We start from the raw sequence: 16790 nt of genomic DNA on the forward strand, positions 1-16790 counted from the left end.
TGCTGAAAAACATCCCACACCATGATGGTGCCACCACCATGTTTCACTGTGGGGATGGTGTTCTTTGGGTGATGTGTTGGTTTTGCACCAGCATTTTCTTTGATGGCCAAAAAGTTCAATTTTAGTCTCATCAGACCAGAGCACCTACTTCCTCAATACATTTTGGGAGTATCCCACATGTGCCATTTTGTTTTTTGCTGAAAGTAATGGCTTTATTTTGGCCACTCTGCCATAAAGCTTAACTCTATGGAGCGTATGGCTTATTGTCTCTGCTGTGAAACTCTGCAGCTCCTCCAGGGTAACCTTAGGTCTCTGTGCTGCCTCTCTAATTTAGTGCCCTCCTTGCCCGGTCTGTGAGTTTGGGTGTGCACCCCGTCTCTTGGCAGGTTTGCTGTTGTGCCATGTTCTTTCCATTTGGTTATCATAGATTTTATGGTGCTCCTAGGGATCATCAAAGATTTTGATATTTTTTTATAACCTAACCCTGACTTGTACTTCTCAACAACATTGTCCCTTACTTGTTTGGAGAGTTCCTTGGTCTTCATGGAGGTGTTTGGTTAGTGGTGCCTTTTGCTTAGGTGTGTATATGTAATGACAGATCATGTGACACTTAGATTGCACACATGTGGACATTATTTCACTAATTATGTGACACCAGAGCATTTTATGTGCTTCATAACAAAAGGGGTGAATACATATATGCACATTGCAATTGTCAGTTTTTTATTTCTGAAAAATATTTTTTTGTATATATTTTTCTAATTTTACTTCACCAACTTAGACTATTGTGTTCTGATCCATCACATTTTGGAGGGAAGGGAAGGTGCTGAAAATATGGGGATCCACACACCAGGGAGTAGAGACAGTGTAGATATTCATGTGATAATACGTGACAGTGATACCCTACCAACTAACATTTCAAAAGTAATTTTATGACATCCATTCAATCAGCTCATAATACTTCTCTATTGTAAACTCTCAAATGACATATCCCGTACAACTCTATATGTATAGATGCACCCAACAAGGGATAGCTCTTGAGTTTGCATCTAGCACAGGGTCATCTTAATGAAAGGGCACTCCTGGGCACTGCCCAGGGGCCCCAGGTACATGTGGGATCCCACAATAATCTTGCATTACATCATACTTTTTACTAATCTGTCTCGATATGGTTGTGTCCCGGGGAGCATTCTAGAACATATACTGTGCCCTACTGATCCCAGTATTGTGCCCTCCTGACCCCCCCCCCCCCCATACTGTGCCCTTTAAATCTTTGATTTATGGAATGTTTTCCTTTTATAAAATCAACTTTATTGAAAGTACTAATGAATATATGTTTAATTCTATCGACTATTTATACTTTATTTCTTGAAAGTAGGTATGTAAATTGGGGCAAGCTGGTGGGGCCTCAGTGCATTACTTTGCCCAGGCGCCCATAATGCTATTAAGACGGCCCTGATCTAGCATCCTATAAATTAGGCTACAGATGTTAGTACATAATCAGTAAGAATACCTACTGTATAGTGAGAGGACTTGGACTGTCACAATGTCAAACACTAACATATCAGTAACAATGAGGCTGCATGTGACTTTCGCTGTGTCACAAGTGTGCTACAATGTGACATTGCCATGCCAGTCCTATAATGGAGAAAGGAAACAGATGCAGAAATGTACCCCAGGATCCAATAAATATTCACAAAGTGTTAATGTGGTTTTAAGTGGCTTAAAATGCTTCTCTCTCATTTCCATCTATTGTAATTATCAAATATTGCCATGAGTTTAAAAAAAACTGCCAATGGTTTAGCATTTGACTAATGTCTGTGTTTGTGTATAGTCCAGCTCACATTTTGTATATTCACTTAGCCTCACAGTGAGCATTACAATGATCGGTAATTATTTCATTGACAATTATAGATTGTTAGTGAAATGCAGAGTTCTTCTAAACAGAACATTATAACTAAGAAAAGCATAATTTTATCAAATTCCTGTTTACTCTCTTTCTCCATTGTATTTATTTTTTCCAGGTTGACACATTCAGAATCAGCGCAAAAGATATAGGAAACATTTCTCATATTGAAATAGGGCATGATGGAAAAGGATTGGGTGAGTTTTTATATTAAGGAAATTATCCATGAATTGGTAAAACACTTTTTAATACGCCTCAACCATCATTCATATTTCACCTGTTATCCAACTCTAATGGTATGTAAAAAGACAATTGTTTGGCACTCCAACAGATACTGAAATGGTACTTTAATACAGCAAAGCACATCGCTAAGCATTTTTGACAGACTCTGTCCTTTCTCAAACAAGTCTGTCCAAAACAGGCAGCAGATTTATATGATTTTAAAGTATCTTTTGGAATGCAAAACAACTGTCCTCCTGCATATCACAAGTGAAGAATCACAACTTGTTCACCTGGTGTGGTTTGTAGTTCCAGCTTAGTAGCTAAGCCATTCTGGACAATTTGCAGCCTATGGGATTTGCATTTAATTCAAGGTAGCGATATGCAGGTAACAGTCTGTAGTAATCATTAGTAATTTTGGCATTAATAATTATGTCAGTAACATATCATTACAAATTTGTATACATTTCCCCCCTACCTGCTGTGAAGCATTCTGTCCTTAGTTTAATATGTATCTATGGTTTTAAACTTTGTAGTTAAATGGAAATATTGATCAAATTAATGTCTATGCCTCTTTTTTACCTTGAATGTCCAGAAGTCAGCGCAGGAACTGACCCTTCACTTGGAGTATCTAGGTCTCCTTCTAGGTCCTCCTTATCTGGGTTTTTTTTTCCAGTAAGATAAACCCCTGATTGCCTGCTCCCATGATAACTAATGCAACCACTACATCTAAGGACTGGTAGATTGCAGTGCATTATTTTCTATTTTTGGTGTAGGTATCCTTATGCAATAACGTGGGAGTTGCCTAAACCTGCATATGGAGCCAGCTTAGTTTGGCTACATAACAGCAATTAAAAATGTGGACAGTACTATGGGGCAAGGACAGATTTGGGGGGGGGTTATTTTAGTATAGGTGGGCTTTAAGTTTACATTACCCCATGACTCTTTAATTTGCATGACAGGGCTCTTTGAAATATGTGTTTTTTTAATCAGTCTTGTGGAGACTGACTGTTAGTGGATGTTTTTCAATAGAAACCCACACAATTGAAGCAGCACCTTTCTGACGAAATATTCTCACTACCACTGGCTATGTGAGGAAGTAGAAGGAGAATCTCTTTATATTCTTTACTTACAACTCCAACATGACTGCTGCATAATGTAGTTTCCCAGACCAAGCCCCGGGGACCCCTGGAAGGTTGTGTTTTCAAAATCTCTGAACAGAATTACAAGTGAAATCATTAACTTGTGACTAATTAACAAAGCTGTGCAAGTGTTGAACATATGACTTTCTTGAGGTCCAGAGCTGGGATATATTGTCAAGATGAAGTCACATATACTCTATGGAGACACAGAACACTAAATAACTAATGCAGCCAAGCTTTTGGACATAGTCATTGCACAGATCTATCACACTCATTGTAGAAAACATTATATCATAAAAACTTGACTTGACCATTGCACATGATGTAGTTACATTACATTCTATTATAGGATTAGGAATAAGCAAACTGCAAATGGTATCCCTCAGGAAGTTCAGTGAACCCAGCTGAACACATCACGAACCCTGAACATATTGCCAAACCCTATTGAAGTGTATGGAAGTAAATCCTGCTATTTTTTTCTATTTTTTTCAAGGCTAGTTTGCAAGCTATTGTTAAAAAAAAGTGCATAGGTAGCTGGGTACTATCATGCTCCACAATGTTAAATGTTACTAGGTCTTCTACAGTCCTATTACACTATACCTTCAGCATGACTTCACTAGCCCATGGTAATAAAGCAGTTGTAAGATTGAATGCCATTAAATGTTACAAATATTAACAAAGCCTGATTACAGCCCTATAAAGCAATCTATTAGCTTGCATCTGTGTGCCCAACATGAAAAACTTGGAAGACAGTTTCCAATTGGCAGTGTAGTTGTCTGCCATGGCAACATGTGCGCTGTCCCCTGCCTGTCAAACATTAAACAGGACATGGAGAGACAATGGGGGGGGGGGGGATTTATACACAGTGGGGAACTTTCTTGCAGACAGAGGGATACTATGTATCTATGCTCTATACACAATAATAATACATACACAATCACACTTATCAAATTAATTTCATTATTACAAAATTATCATAACACAATTATTTTATATTGTATACAGTCAATGAGCATGGCTTGACCACTAGATATATACTATAAATGCCTAACTAAAGTTCATAACTTGATTTGAAGCAACAGAAAAATAAATATTCAAATTAAATGTATCTGCTATCATAAACAATTTTTAAATGTATTTTTTTGTCTTATTCTCAGTATGTATGCGCAGTCAGCAAATTTGTAGACAGTACAAATGATAGAAGCTGATTTATAGCACCCTTTTATCATCACTAAATGCCTGAATAAATGCATTCTAAGTATGTTTTTAATGTATATTTTTTCATTTTTACTTTTTGCTTAGTTCCGCTTTAAAGAAAAGATTTAGAACAGTTTAGAACAATGTAAATGAGCAGACAACAGATTTGTATTATTGTAGTAGTTAAAATGCAGAGCCAAGAATTAAAATAAAAGTATAACCTAAAGTGAACTCATGCACAGCGGGGAGAGGACATCATTCTCTGTAATGTTTTACATTATTTATGCACAGAGTCACTAAAGGTGAAATTCGCACAAACACAGACTTTACTGTGCCCCGAACAAATGGACCAGCAAAAAAGGGAAATCATTTTTCCTAATAAGCTTATAGGTAGAGATCCCTGAGGCTCAGCCAGTTAAGGGCAGCCAGGCAAACAATGCTATTTACTGGAACAGAAAATTAACTGAAATCAAACAAAGCACTGCATGAAATAATTGAGTACCTGTTAAATCTGCGACTAACAATGCAAAATGGATTTCATGTATTGGACAACATATCCACGGTGTAAAACAGAATGTCTAGCTGATGACTTTGGAAGTCTAACAATTACAGCTGTAGAAGACTAATTGTGCCTAATGCTATGAAAATGAGCCATAAATGGGAGACCACTGAGTCAAAATATGAAATATGCACTTCCGGACCTTTACAGACCTAGCACAGTCTGAACTCTTTAGATATCTTTAAGTCAAACACTACGTCATGTCTACAATACATGTAGGTGGCAGACCCCTGACATTTACCCCTGTTTTAATCCAAATACAAAAATTACCCTTACTCAGTGAGGATGATCTCCCTACTATACAATCTCACTACTAAACACGCACCCCACCACCTGCCTTATGTCTCTTAATGGGAACAGCAGAATGGAATCAAACCTGGGCCACCAAAAAATCATGCTCTAGAAATGCAGCAGCGGTGGAGGTCAACCATAAAGCATTGTTCAGATGGTACATAGTCCCCAGTAGACTAGCACATGCCTCCCCCGATTCTTCTGCCCACTATTTTCATGGTTGCTTAGAACATAGAATCTTTTTTTAACACTCAATGGTCATGCCCAGTTGCCCAATGATTTTAGAAGCAAGTACACCTCCTTCTCTGTGCTAAATTTCATCCAACCCCAGTCTTGAATCCACCTGAAGACCTATTGAATCAGAAACCAGAGGGTCTTTCTAAATCCCAGTTTTTTCTTATAACTCACATTCTAACTGCTGCCAAGCAAGTCCTAGCCAAAACCTGGCAATCACCAAGTATCGTGAAAAAGAGAGTGCACTGGACCTTGATAAACAAAAAATTAACGGCCTGCCTGCAGAATACCATGGCCAGGTTTGGAAGAGTTTGGGCCTTTGTTTCACAATGTTAAACCTGAACAACTTTAATTGAAGACTGCTAGATTGGTGATGCACGATCTGAGCTACAATATCATCGAACACCCGCATGTCCCCCCCCCCCCCTCTCCCGCCCGGACTATCTCTCCCAGTGGCAGCTGGTGCTCAAACTTTTTGGGGAGACACAAACTAACTGAAAATTTCTGAAAAATACTGAAACAAAAACATCAATTGCAGCCACTGTGCCATCATTTGCAGCCACTGTGCCATCAAATGCAGCAAGTGAGCCCATCATATGCAGCCACTCTGCCCATCATATGCAGCCACTCTGCCCATCATATGCAGCCACTCTACCCATCATATGCAGCCTCTGTGCCTAGCTAATCCCGCCAACTCTGCCCATCATATGCAGCAACTGTGCCCATCATATGCAGCCAACTCTGCCCATCATATGCTGCCACTGTACCCATCATATGCAGCCAACTCTGCCCATCATATGCAGCCAACTGTGCCCATAATATGCAGCAAATTGTGCCCATAATATACAGCCAACTTTGCCCATCATATGCAGCCTCTGTGCCCATCATATGCAGCCTCTGTGCCAATCAAATGCAGCCAACTGTGCCCCATAAATTGCAGCCTCTTTGCCCATTACATGCAGCCACTGTACCCCCCACCGGCCCGCTGTCTGCTCCACACTTACCTCATTGTGGTGGCGGGTGAGACGGCGAGCTGTTGGACGGGTAGCGCGGCGATGGCTCCTGTGTCCACTGTGCGCATCTTCTTCCTGTTCTGCTGGGTGACCAGTGGGATTGCCTCTGCCTTCCACAAATCAGGTGACCAGTATTGCATCTACGCCTCCTGATTAGCGCAATGGTTTGCATTCGCAGTTCACATTTTTTGAAGCCTATTAGTGCCTATGGCTCTAATCAGGTGCTTCAAAAACACCCCCGGCTGCTGTAATTCAGGCGCTCGGCGTCCATGAATAGATTCATGCAATGCATGAATCTATCCATACTACACAGAGGGGGTGGCTGGAGAGAGGGGGCAGTGCCTGTGCACCCTTAATGGACGCACCGCCACTACTCTCTCCACTTCTCCCTCATTCCACGATCCTTGTCATGTAATGGATTGCTTCTCCCTTCTTCCTCTTCTTTTCATATTCTACTTTATTTTTGGGTTATTCCTTTATTTTTCTCTCCTTCTTATGGTGATACAACTTTCTACGTAAGTTGAAAGTGCACAATATTTTATGCTGCCATCCTGTATAGTTGGTTTTATGTAACTACTCCTGATGACCTAAGTCCTACTTTTACTGTTTGAGTACCCTGTGGTTTGTTCTTAAGTTTACTTTGTATGTAAGTTGGAACAGGTAAAACATTTTAAGTGTAACTCCAGACAAAAAAAATAGCACCCCTGCAGCATTTATTTTGCTGTCTGTACCCCTGTTCAGAATATTTCACCTCATGTTCTGTCCATGTGACAATTGTATTTAAAATTGTTGGGAGTGTTGTGGAAACAAGGATTGGTGATAAAGGTTCAGTGGAGACACCTTTTTCCCATGATAACACTTATAGGAGTGAATTTCCCTTCCTTTGGGGTAGATTTTGTCTCACTTCCTGTTTGGGTCCCTCCGTTTGTAAGTAGGAGTCGTTTTTAAGTTGGATGTATGTAACTTGGGGACTGCTTCTATATTGTATATGCACTGTTACACCTAATACTTCTGATACAGCAATGACACATCCCTGTATCCCTGTTGATGCTATGTTGTATACCACAACCTATAAAAAATATTGAAGAAGCAATATACTGATTTTAGGTCACCTACTCTATGCACATGTCTCTCTTGCAATAAAAAGCCTGCTTGCCCCTGAAGTTGTTTTAGGGATAAAGTTCCACTTAAGACTTCTTTCACACTGGGGTGTTTTTCAGTAGTTTTAGTGCTAAAAATAGCGCCTGTAAAGCAGGGGATGCGCTCCCAGCACATAAAAACTGCCTGCCAAGCGTCGCATATGTGCGGCGTGTGGGCGTTAAAGCCCAAATTTTTGTCGCTGCACAAATGGATTACTGGGGTGTAAAGGGGTTAAAGGGAAGTGGTTGGGGTAGTAAAAAAGCAGCTCAGTTGCGTGTTTTCACTCCCTCCAATGTAAGTGTAAAGTACTCTCACTATGCTTGTGATCAACATTCTGGTAATCACACAACACAACAGGTGCTGTATGGCTCTGTCACAGAATCCATGGCTGTTGGAGGCTGACTTTGTTATGGCTGTAGTGTTTTACAGTTTGTAACACACAGTAAAGCCATAAGCTATTAAAGCCAGCAGAGCCATATTACACCTTTGTGCAGTGTAATTTTCATAATGCTGATGATCATAAAATAAGCACAGTGAAAATTCTGGGGACTCTATGGGGATATTAGTGTAACTCACAGTGCAGCCACACCACCCACTGCCACTGTTAACATTAGACTTGCTGCCCCCTGCTGTTAGCCACTTCACCTAAGAGAGTGGAGTGGAGCATATACATAAGATCACATTGCCAGGGAAGGCAGTGGGTAGCTGGCTGGAACTACAACACGCGGCACAGAATTTTGTACCTGCGCCCCAATTTTTTTTTTTAAGTCCCTCCTCTGCTCTTGCTGTAATTATACACTCCCCTAAGCAAGTGGTAAGAGGGGTGTAGCTTTTAGGGAGAAATTAACTATAAAGCTGTCCAGGTCCGCCTGTTGAGCTTATGGGGCCCGGGCATGGTACAACAGGACCTGCCTTATCAGTGGCCCTTACACCTCCCCCTAAGAAACACCTTAAAGGTAAGAATTTTTTTTTCATATAAGAAACATATAGTGGGGTTTTATAAAATGTAACTGAAAAAGTAGAAAGCATACTTTGTTGAGAAAAAAACAATCCCCTCAGGGTGATCTATGTATGTGCAAGGATTTTAACAAACGTTGTAGTCCTACCTGTTCCTTTTTTTAAAAAAAAGGTGTATTTTCTAATAGGTCCTTGGAAGACTGTGGGAGTGTCTTTGTTCAATCTAATTAGCTGATGCACTTGCATTGTCCTAATAAGGAAAGTCACACACAGAGTCTGCAGCCTTTTAGAAGTCATTAAGCCTTAGGCCTCGTACACACGATAGGTTAACCAGAGGACATTGGTCTGAAGGACCGTTTTCATCGGTCAAAACCGATCGTGTGTGGGCCCCATAGGTTATTTAACCATAGGTTAAAAAAAAGACAACTTGCTTTAAAATTAACCTATGGATTGGTAACCGATAGGTCAAAACTGATCGTTAGGAGGCACAACCATCGGTTAAAAATCCACGCATGCTCAGAATCAAGTCGACGCATGCTTGGAAGCATTGAACTTCGTTTTTTTCAGCACGTCGTTGTGTTTTACGTCACCGCGTTCTGACACGATTGGTTATTTAACCAATGGTGTGTAGGCGTGACAGACCATCAGTCAGCTTCATTGGTTAACCTAGGACAACGGTCCTTCAGACCGTTGTCCTCTGATTAACCTATCGTGTGTACGAGGCTTTAGGGAGTATCTCACCAAAACTGCAGGAGATGCCTATAATTTTATTTGCAATTTAGTGCAGACTTCTTGGAAAATCTGAAAGAAAATGGCACTTCTGTACAGCAACTGTGTACAGAAGGCCTTCAGGTTGTCATATGTCAGTAAATTTTACAGGAAAAATTACAATGCTGCAGATTGAAAAGGAAAGGTAATTCTTAATAACATTAAATTACAATTTGGCTCATGTAGCAATTGTATTTGCTATATTATTTTTTTATTGGCTGTATTTTTTCATGGAAGTGTAGTTACCCTTCAAAGCAAACCTGTCAGTAATTTTAAATATACATCTTTAATTCCTATATCAGTGAAGGTAAGAAAAGACTGCAGTTACCTTTATAAGCAAGAAAAGCTTGCTCTGTGTTTCTTTTTGATGCTGACTTTTTATACTAAGGTGTCAGTGTTACCAATTTAAGGTTCATGCCTTTGAAACCCCTAAGCCCCATCTAGTTAATAAAAGTGTCTCAATGGCTAAAGAGGGTTCCTCAAAAAGTTGGTGCGTGAACCTAGCCTCAATAATGGGATAATCAAGGCCATGTTAACAAACTTAGATGAGATACAGAGGCCCACCCACCTGGTGTCTGCTTCCATACAGGGCTTGTAGTTTTAATTTATTAAAATAGCTGACAACTTCACAGCAAGAAAATCAAGATTCACCCTAGAGTTCAGAGACTTTTGTAAATAGTCTCAACTTTTTGCCTTGAACAGTTTTATATGTTCACTGATACCATTCACATATTACATAGGCAACTTAAATTAGCTGATTTAAACAATTAAATGTTAAATAGCACTAATTTAAATTAATATTCAGTACCTTGAATGCCAATTGACTGTTAAGTTGATAACCTAACAGAAAGTCAGATGTACAGTGAACATGTCCCCGTCAGTGCATGGAAAACTGTATGTAGTTATTTCTAACTTCTTTAAAATCACAGTGCATTTATTAACCGTTTAACGACCGCCGCATGTATATGTACATCCACAGAATGGCACGTACAGGCATATGGGCGTACATGTACGTCCCCGCCTTTCCGCGGGTCGGGAGTCCGATCGGGACCCCCCCCCCCCCTGCTACATGCGGCGGTCGGAAACCCGTGAGGAGCGATCCGGGACGAGGGCGCGGCTATTCGTTTCTAGCCGCCCCCTCGCGGTCGCTCCCCAGAGCTGAAGAACGGGGAGAGCCGTATGTAAACACGGCTTCCCCGTGCTTCACTGTGGCGGCTGCATCGATCGAGTGATCCCTTTTATAGGGAGACTCGATCGATGACATCAGACCTAAAGTCACACCCCCCTACAGTTGTAAACACACACTAGGTGAACCCTAACTCCTACAGCGCCAACTCCCTAACTGCAACTGTCATTTTCACAATAAACAATGCAATTTAAATGCATTTTTTGCTGTGAAAATGACAATGGTCCCAAAAATGTGTCAAAATTGTCCGAAGTGTCCGCCATAATGTCACAGTCACGAAAAAAAACGCTGATCGCCGCCAATAGTAGTGAAAAAAATAAAAATAATAAAACTATCCCCTATTTTGTTAACGCTATAAATTTTGCGCAAACCAATCGATAAACGCTTATTGCGATTTTTTTTACCAAAAATAGGTAGAAGAATACGTATCGGCCTAAACTGAGAAAAAATCTGTTTATATATGTTTTTGGGGGATATTTATTATAGCAAAAAGTAAAAAATATTGCATTTTTTTCAAAATTGTCGCTCTATTTTTGTTTATAGCGCAAAAAATAAAAACCGCACAGGTGATCAAATACCACCAAAAGAAAGCTCTATTTGTGGGGAAAAAAGGACGCCAATTTTGTTTGGGAGCCACGTCGCACGACCGCGCAATTGTCTGTTAAAGCGACGCAGTGCCGAATTGTAAAAACGCCTTTGGGCATTTAGCAGCATATTGGTCCGGGGCTTAAGTGGTTAAATGTAGTAATCACTATCTATGTTATTCTGGTCATCAGGCAATGGCTGGTTCCTGGACAAGATTGAGATCTTCACATTATCTACAAATGAAACAAGATTGTTCACCTGCAACAGGTAAGCTGATTTAGAAAGTATATTAAAGTACAGTATGTATGAGAGGGTCTTGACTTATTTAATTTGTATTTCCACCAGCACTGCTTCCCATTGCAATACATTTTCATTGAATTTTAAATATGATACAAGTGATAACATGTTTGGTTTTATGTCACAAAGAAGAATAGCAGTCTACTTTTCATTTGCTCTAAATATATAATTCTGCTGGTGCCTCTGAAAGGCTAGAATGTGGGGCTGTTTAAATTGCAATCCCTTCTTACGTACTTTGAAAAAAAATTCTTAAAGCAATTTACTAAGAGGCAAAATGTAAGTATTAAAAACACAAGTTCTTGGTCTTTACCTCAAAAGAGTTATCATTTATAAGAAGAAAGCTTCCACAGCTCTATAATTTGAGGATCCTTTGAATCTGTGACTGTGAATATTTCCCAGAGCTTAGTTAATGTGGTGAAGTTTTACTTTGCAAAGAATACCCATCACAGCTTCTGCATATTATAGGAATTTGGAAGTAGAGAAGCATATGCCCATTTTAAGTTGACGGAAGTATCTAAAGGTTTGAACCTGCAACATTTAGGCTTAAAAAACACATATTATTCTATTTACAGTTAAAATGTGTTATGGATCTTTGCTTGCCTCTAATTTATCAAATCTCTTCTTAAGGTGGCTGGCAGAAGATGAAGATGATGGGCAAACAGTTATTCAGCTGAAATCGAATTAACATCACCTATCATAGTCAGCCTACAATCAAAGGCCCAAATGACTACTTCCAGAAGTCTTGTTTACTACTCCATTCCTGGGATACATTTAGTCATATATCTTCCATCATTGACTCATGCTTAGACATTTTGTACATGCTACAGGTCCAGAGTTTTCGGTATATTTTTTTATATGACTAAGTCCTTTTTTTTTTTTATTATTATTTTGCTGATTGACAAAGCAGGTTTTTGTTTTGTTCTTGTTGAACATTATAAACATTGGTTCTTTCCTCAGTAAAGTAAGTTTCAATATCTTTTTAGGTATGCAATGCCATTTTGCTTAAGTGCCAACAAAATAAATATTAATCAATTAAATTAAACAATTTTTACTCATTAAGGGACTTTTATTATCTGAAAGATTCCAACTGTACATATGTGGATTACTGTATGACTATTTCAGTTTGGCCAAAAATGCTAATCAAATGCTACAAATCAAATACATGGATGGATGCATTTTATTTCAATTGGTGAGAGGTTTCACATTTTCCTGGACTGGTTGGCAGTCAATGAGAGATTAAATGATTTATTGAGTGAAAATCATTAAGAAATTGAATGAGCTATTTCAGGTTTAATGAGAAATCACATGGTCTATTGCATGGCAGTGAATGAGAGATTACACTAGCTACTACAAATATGACAACAAAACCCCATGATTCATTCATCGACAGTTGATGAAATGTCACATGGACCATTACACATTTTATAAAGTTACATAAAGTTTAAGTTTACCTTCAGCAAAATTTTCCCAAATGCCCCCTATGCAATTCCAAATCCTGTGATCAGTACATACCAGCACTCTTCCTGTTTTAAACAGTGCACGTCCTCCTTTTGCATACATAGTTTTTAGAGGCCTCTCCACAAAAAACTATGGCCCCCTCAATCCCCCTCTGTCTTGCCGGGCTTCGTTCCCTGCGATCGTCGCAACGCACGGGGACAGAGCCCAACACCAAATTCAAAAAGTGCAAAAAAACAAAACACATACAGTACACTGTAATCTTACAGATTACATTACTGTATCAAATCATTTCACATCCCTTTTGTCCCTAGAGGTTTGTCCAGTGCCCTGCATGCAATTTTATATTATATATACTGTTCTTTCTGCCTGAAAACTTGAGATTGTCCATGAAAACCAAAAAGCATCCCTTTACGTCAAAAGCAGTTGTAGACCAGCTAGAAAACAGCGATAGTAAATTAGAATCACTAGAATTAGGGTCCCTCTGCCTCAAAGCACCCCTCCCCCATGTTGAGGTCATGTGGCCTGGTATAGTCCTGCCGGGCTGCGTGCTCAGATAAGGGTTTGGTATGGATTTTGGGGGGACGACAATTTTCTTTTTAATTTTTGTGGGGGTTCCCCTTCATCCTCAGAACACATGTCGCACTGCAAGTCAGATCATCATGATCCAACTTCTGGTGCAACTTCTATTCAAATCAATTGGAACCATTGATTTTGAATAGAGTTAGAGAGACTTGGCTAAAAGCGAACGTGGCTAAACGCGCATTGACGCCAATACAAAACGCTGATAAAATCGCGTTTTTAAAGCAGCGTTTTCCTGCCAGCAAGCCGGCGTCCAGAACGACTTTTTTAAGTGTCCTGTGTGCATGGAGCCTAGTGCCCCATACACACAATCGGAATTTCCAATGGAAAAGGTCCGATGGGCTGTTTAACCTCTCCTGAATGATTTAACTTGACAGCTAGAATCCAACGTTTAAAAATGTCAGTTCAGCTGCGTTTACATGCCGCGTTTTACCATGTTTGCGTTTATGGGGCGTTTAAAAAAAAAAACATTTTGTTAAAATAAAAAAAAGTAATAAGTTACCAGCGTTTACAAGCTGTTATAGGCATTTGGCATTTTAAATGCCTCTGAACATCGGTCCTTGACATGGAATTTTATAGATAGCCAACTCCTATCCTCATATTGATTAGTGGTTCCTTATTCATAATAACTACTGCAGTAGGGAACAGACACAAAAGATGAACTCTGCATCTTTCCAAATAACTGTTCTGCTATATCATGACGCAATTGAAGGTTTTATACACATGATTACGTAGGTATCACATTAATATTACAATTCTACGCTTATGGTAACAAGGAGCGTAACAAAGGCAGACTAATTTTAATCAGGACTCGAAAGAATGGAAACATGTACTGAAAACATTATTAGTGCTGTGTGCAATACATACAAATTAGAATACAATTATATAGAGAACTTACACATTTCCTTTACAGTTCTGAATGCATTTTTTTGCGTTCCAAAATTTTTTCTAAACTCAACTGCCTAGAAACGACTATAAACCACCCTGTGTACATGTACTGATAAGATAACATAGAGGAGAGTTCAGGGGTAGCTGAAAAAAATGCCCAACTGCTCCTAAACGTCCATTTTCCAGCAGCAGTGTACATGAGGCCTAAGAATTACAGGTCTACAATACAAAACGCCAAGTTTCCATGAGAAACAATGCACCGCTTTAAGACGCAGAAATCTGACAATTAACCACCAGGGAGGTTAACCTCAAACCTGCTCTCTAAAAGTAACATTTAACCAACAGTTTCAATTAGGGGTGCAACGGATTAAAAACGTAAGGTTCGGATCGTTTCTCGGATCAGAGTCACGGATCGGATCATTTTTCGGATCAGCAAAAAATAAAATGTTGCAACGTGGCTCAAGCACTTTCAGCATGTGTTTAAAGCCCTCGTTTTGCACAATCGAATATGGCCTCATGTCTGCACCTATAAACGCACCGATGGCGTTTGTGATGGCTTTAGCCCGGTCTGATTGTGCAACAAGGGGCTGCTTAAATGCTGCGCTGATGAGCGGTTGTTGAGCAGCTTTCGTTTTCATTGTCACTCCTGTCAGTGAAACACCAGGGTGATGTCACTTCATGCATGGCCATGCTTGATGTGTTTCCACTGTCATATGGCTTTTTTGTGCCACAGTGCCTACACACCATCAGGGTTTTATCTACTAACCTCTTTCCTTCATAATTATATTTGACAGGGAAGCCGAAATGCTCTCATACAGGGGATTTAAATGACGCGGGGCGTTCAAGCTCCTCCATTCCTCCACTCGCCATGACCACGCTGTGTGTGGACTGAACATGCACACAACTTTTTTTTCCAGAAATCAATCTGCGGATCACACGTGTGCGGTTCGGATCAATATCTTCGGTTCGGATCGCGGATCGATGACAATCCGTTGCACCACTAGTTTCAAAACTAGGTGGTATTTTTATATGAATTTAATTAAGCTAAAAAAAATTGCTTTTGGTTTCAGGGAGAGTGGTTGGTTACTTGGTTGAGCAAAGAGAGGAGGGATCCTGCAACCGACACAGTTTTAACTGTTATACTGAGGTGCCTTGTGATAGCACAGTCTAGATTTGGGCTTAGTGCAAATGTGGGCAAACTTACTCTTTATTTAGGAGGGAAATCTTAAGTAAACATGTACAATAATAATAGTGAATCGTCCTGATTAATCCCACACAGCAAGTTTTCTTTAAACTTAATTCTTTCAACATTGATACTAGTCTTAAGTGCAACTTAACCATTTAAGCGTATGTAAAGCCAAAATGTGTTTTCATTTCAGATAAGGTAGTAAAGCATTAAACCCCATTTAGGTTTATTTTTGTTGCTTGAGTAACACTGGGAAGATTAAGCCTCACATGCTGTCCTGAAGATGCAACAGGAAGTCAAAGGAAATCTCTCCAAACTAAACAGAATTCCCATCTTAGAGAGTTGTTGCAGGAACAGGTATCCTCTTTTCGGTCATGGTGGTCACCAGGACATATAGAGGTGCGGATCTTTCACGGATAGCATTTAAAACTTGAAAAATAATTTATTTTACATACATTCCTTACATACAACTATTGACACTCAGCTCCATGCCAGAATCAAAATTGTGGTGCTGAAAGTCTTACTCTGCTTTTATTTATTACCTTTATTATCTCTATATTATATGTATGTAATTTTTATACCATAAGTCAAGAACTCATACATAAGGAAAACAGAAAGGTCCTATTTGAACAAGTTGCCTTGCAATTTCTCTTCAGTCCCTTTCATCAAATTCAATTACTCCTGATTTCTACACATTATGTAAGATCTTGGAATAAGGATTATGTAACCCAGAGCCTGCATGTCTCCAATGCGTGTCTGCTTAAAATCCTGCCTCATTCTGTTTAGAGCACTTCATTAGTACTGAGCATTTACAATTAAGGTAATTGGCATCTTTTATTTTATTCTATTGTAGATAATTAATCAGTTTCCATTGACTACCCAATGCTACAATATTGCTAGACTACAACATAATAAACGTGTTAATATGAAAACTAATTTTTGTCCATGTAGGATGGCTATTCAGGTTTTCCAAGAAAAAATATACTTTTCAAGTCTTTTAACAAAATGCAATTATGTTCAATTATAAATATTTAAATCCCTTTTAGATTGTAAACTCTAACAAGCCGATCCCTCTGGTATTGAATTGTATTGTACCTGTAATGCCCTGTACACACGATCGGTCAATCTGATGAAAACGGTCTGATGGATTTTTCCATCAGGTAACCGATGAAGCTGACTGATGGT

At 39.4% G+C, this 16790-nt stretch overlaps 1 protein-coding gene across 1 annotated transcript in view; it reads left to right on the forward strand.

Moving 5' to 3' along the window:
• LOC120940997 (lipoxygenase homology domain-containing protein 1-like) overlaps positions 1 to 12550 on the forward strand; it is a 470937-nt gene extending 458387 nt beyond the window's left edge. The window contains exons 57-59 of the mRNA XM_040354208.1: positions 2025 to 2103; positions 11389 to 11464; positions 12122 to 12550. Coding sequence (XP_040210142.1) covers positions 2025 to 2103; positions 11389 to 11464; positions 12122 to 12179 — 213 coding nt within the window. The 3' untranslated portion in view covers positions 12180 to 12550. The remainder of the gene's footprint in view (positions 1 to 2024; positions 2104 to 11388; positions 11465 to 12121) is intronic.
• The last annotated feature ends 4240 nt before the right edge of the window (positions 12551 to 16790 follow it).

This window comes from Rana temporaria, chromosome 5 (assembly GCF_905171775.1).
Source record: "Rana temporaria chromosome 5, aRanTem1.1, whole genome shotgun sequence".
In the NCBI taxonomy this organism is placed as follows: Eukaryota; Metazoa; Chordata; class Amphibia; order Anura; family Ranidae; genus Rana; species Rana temporaria.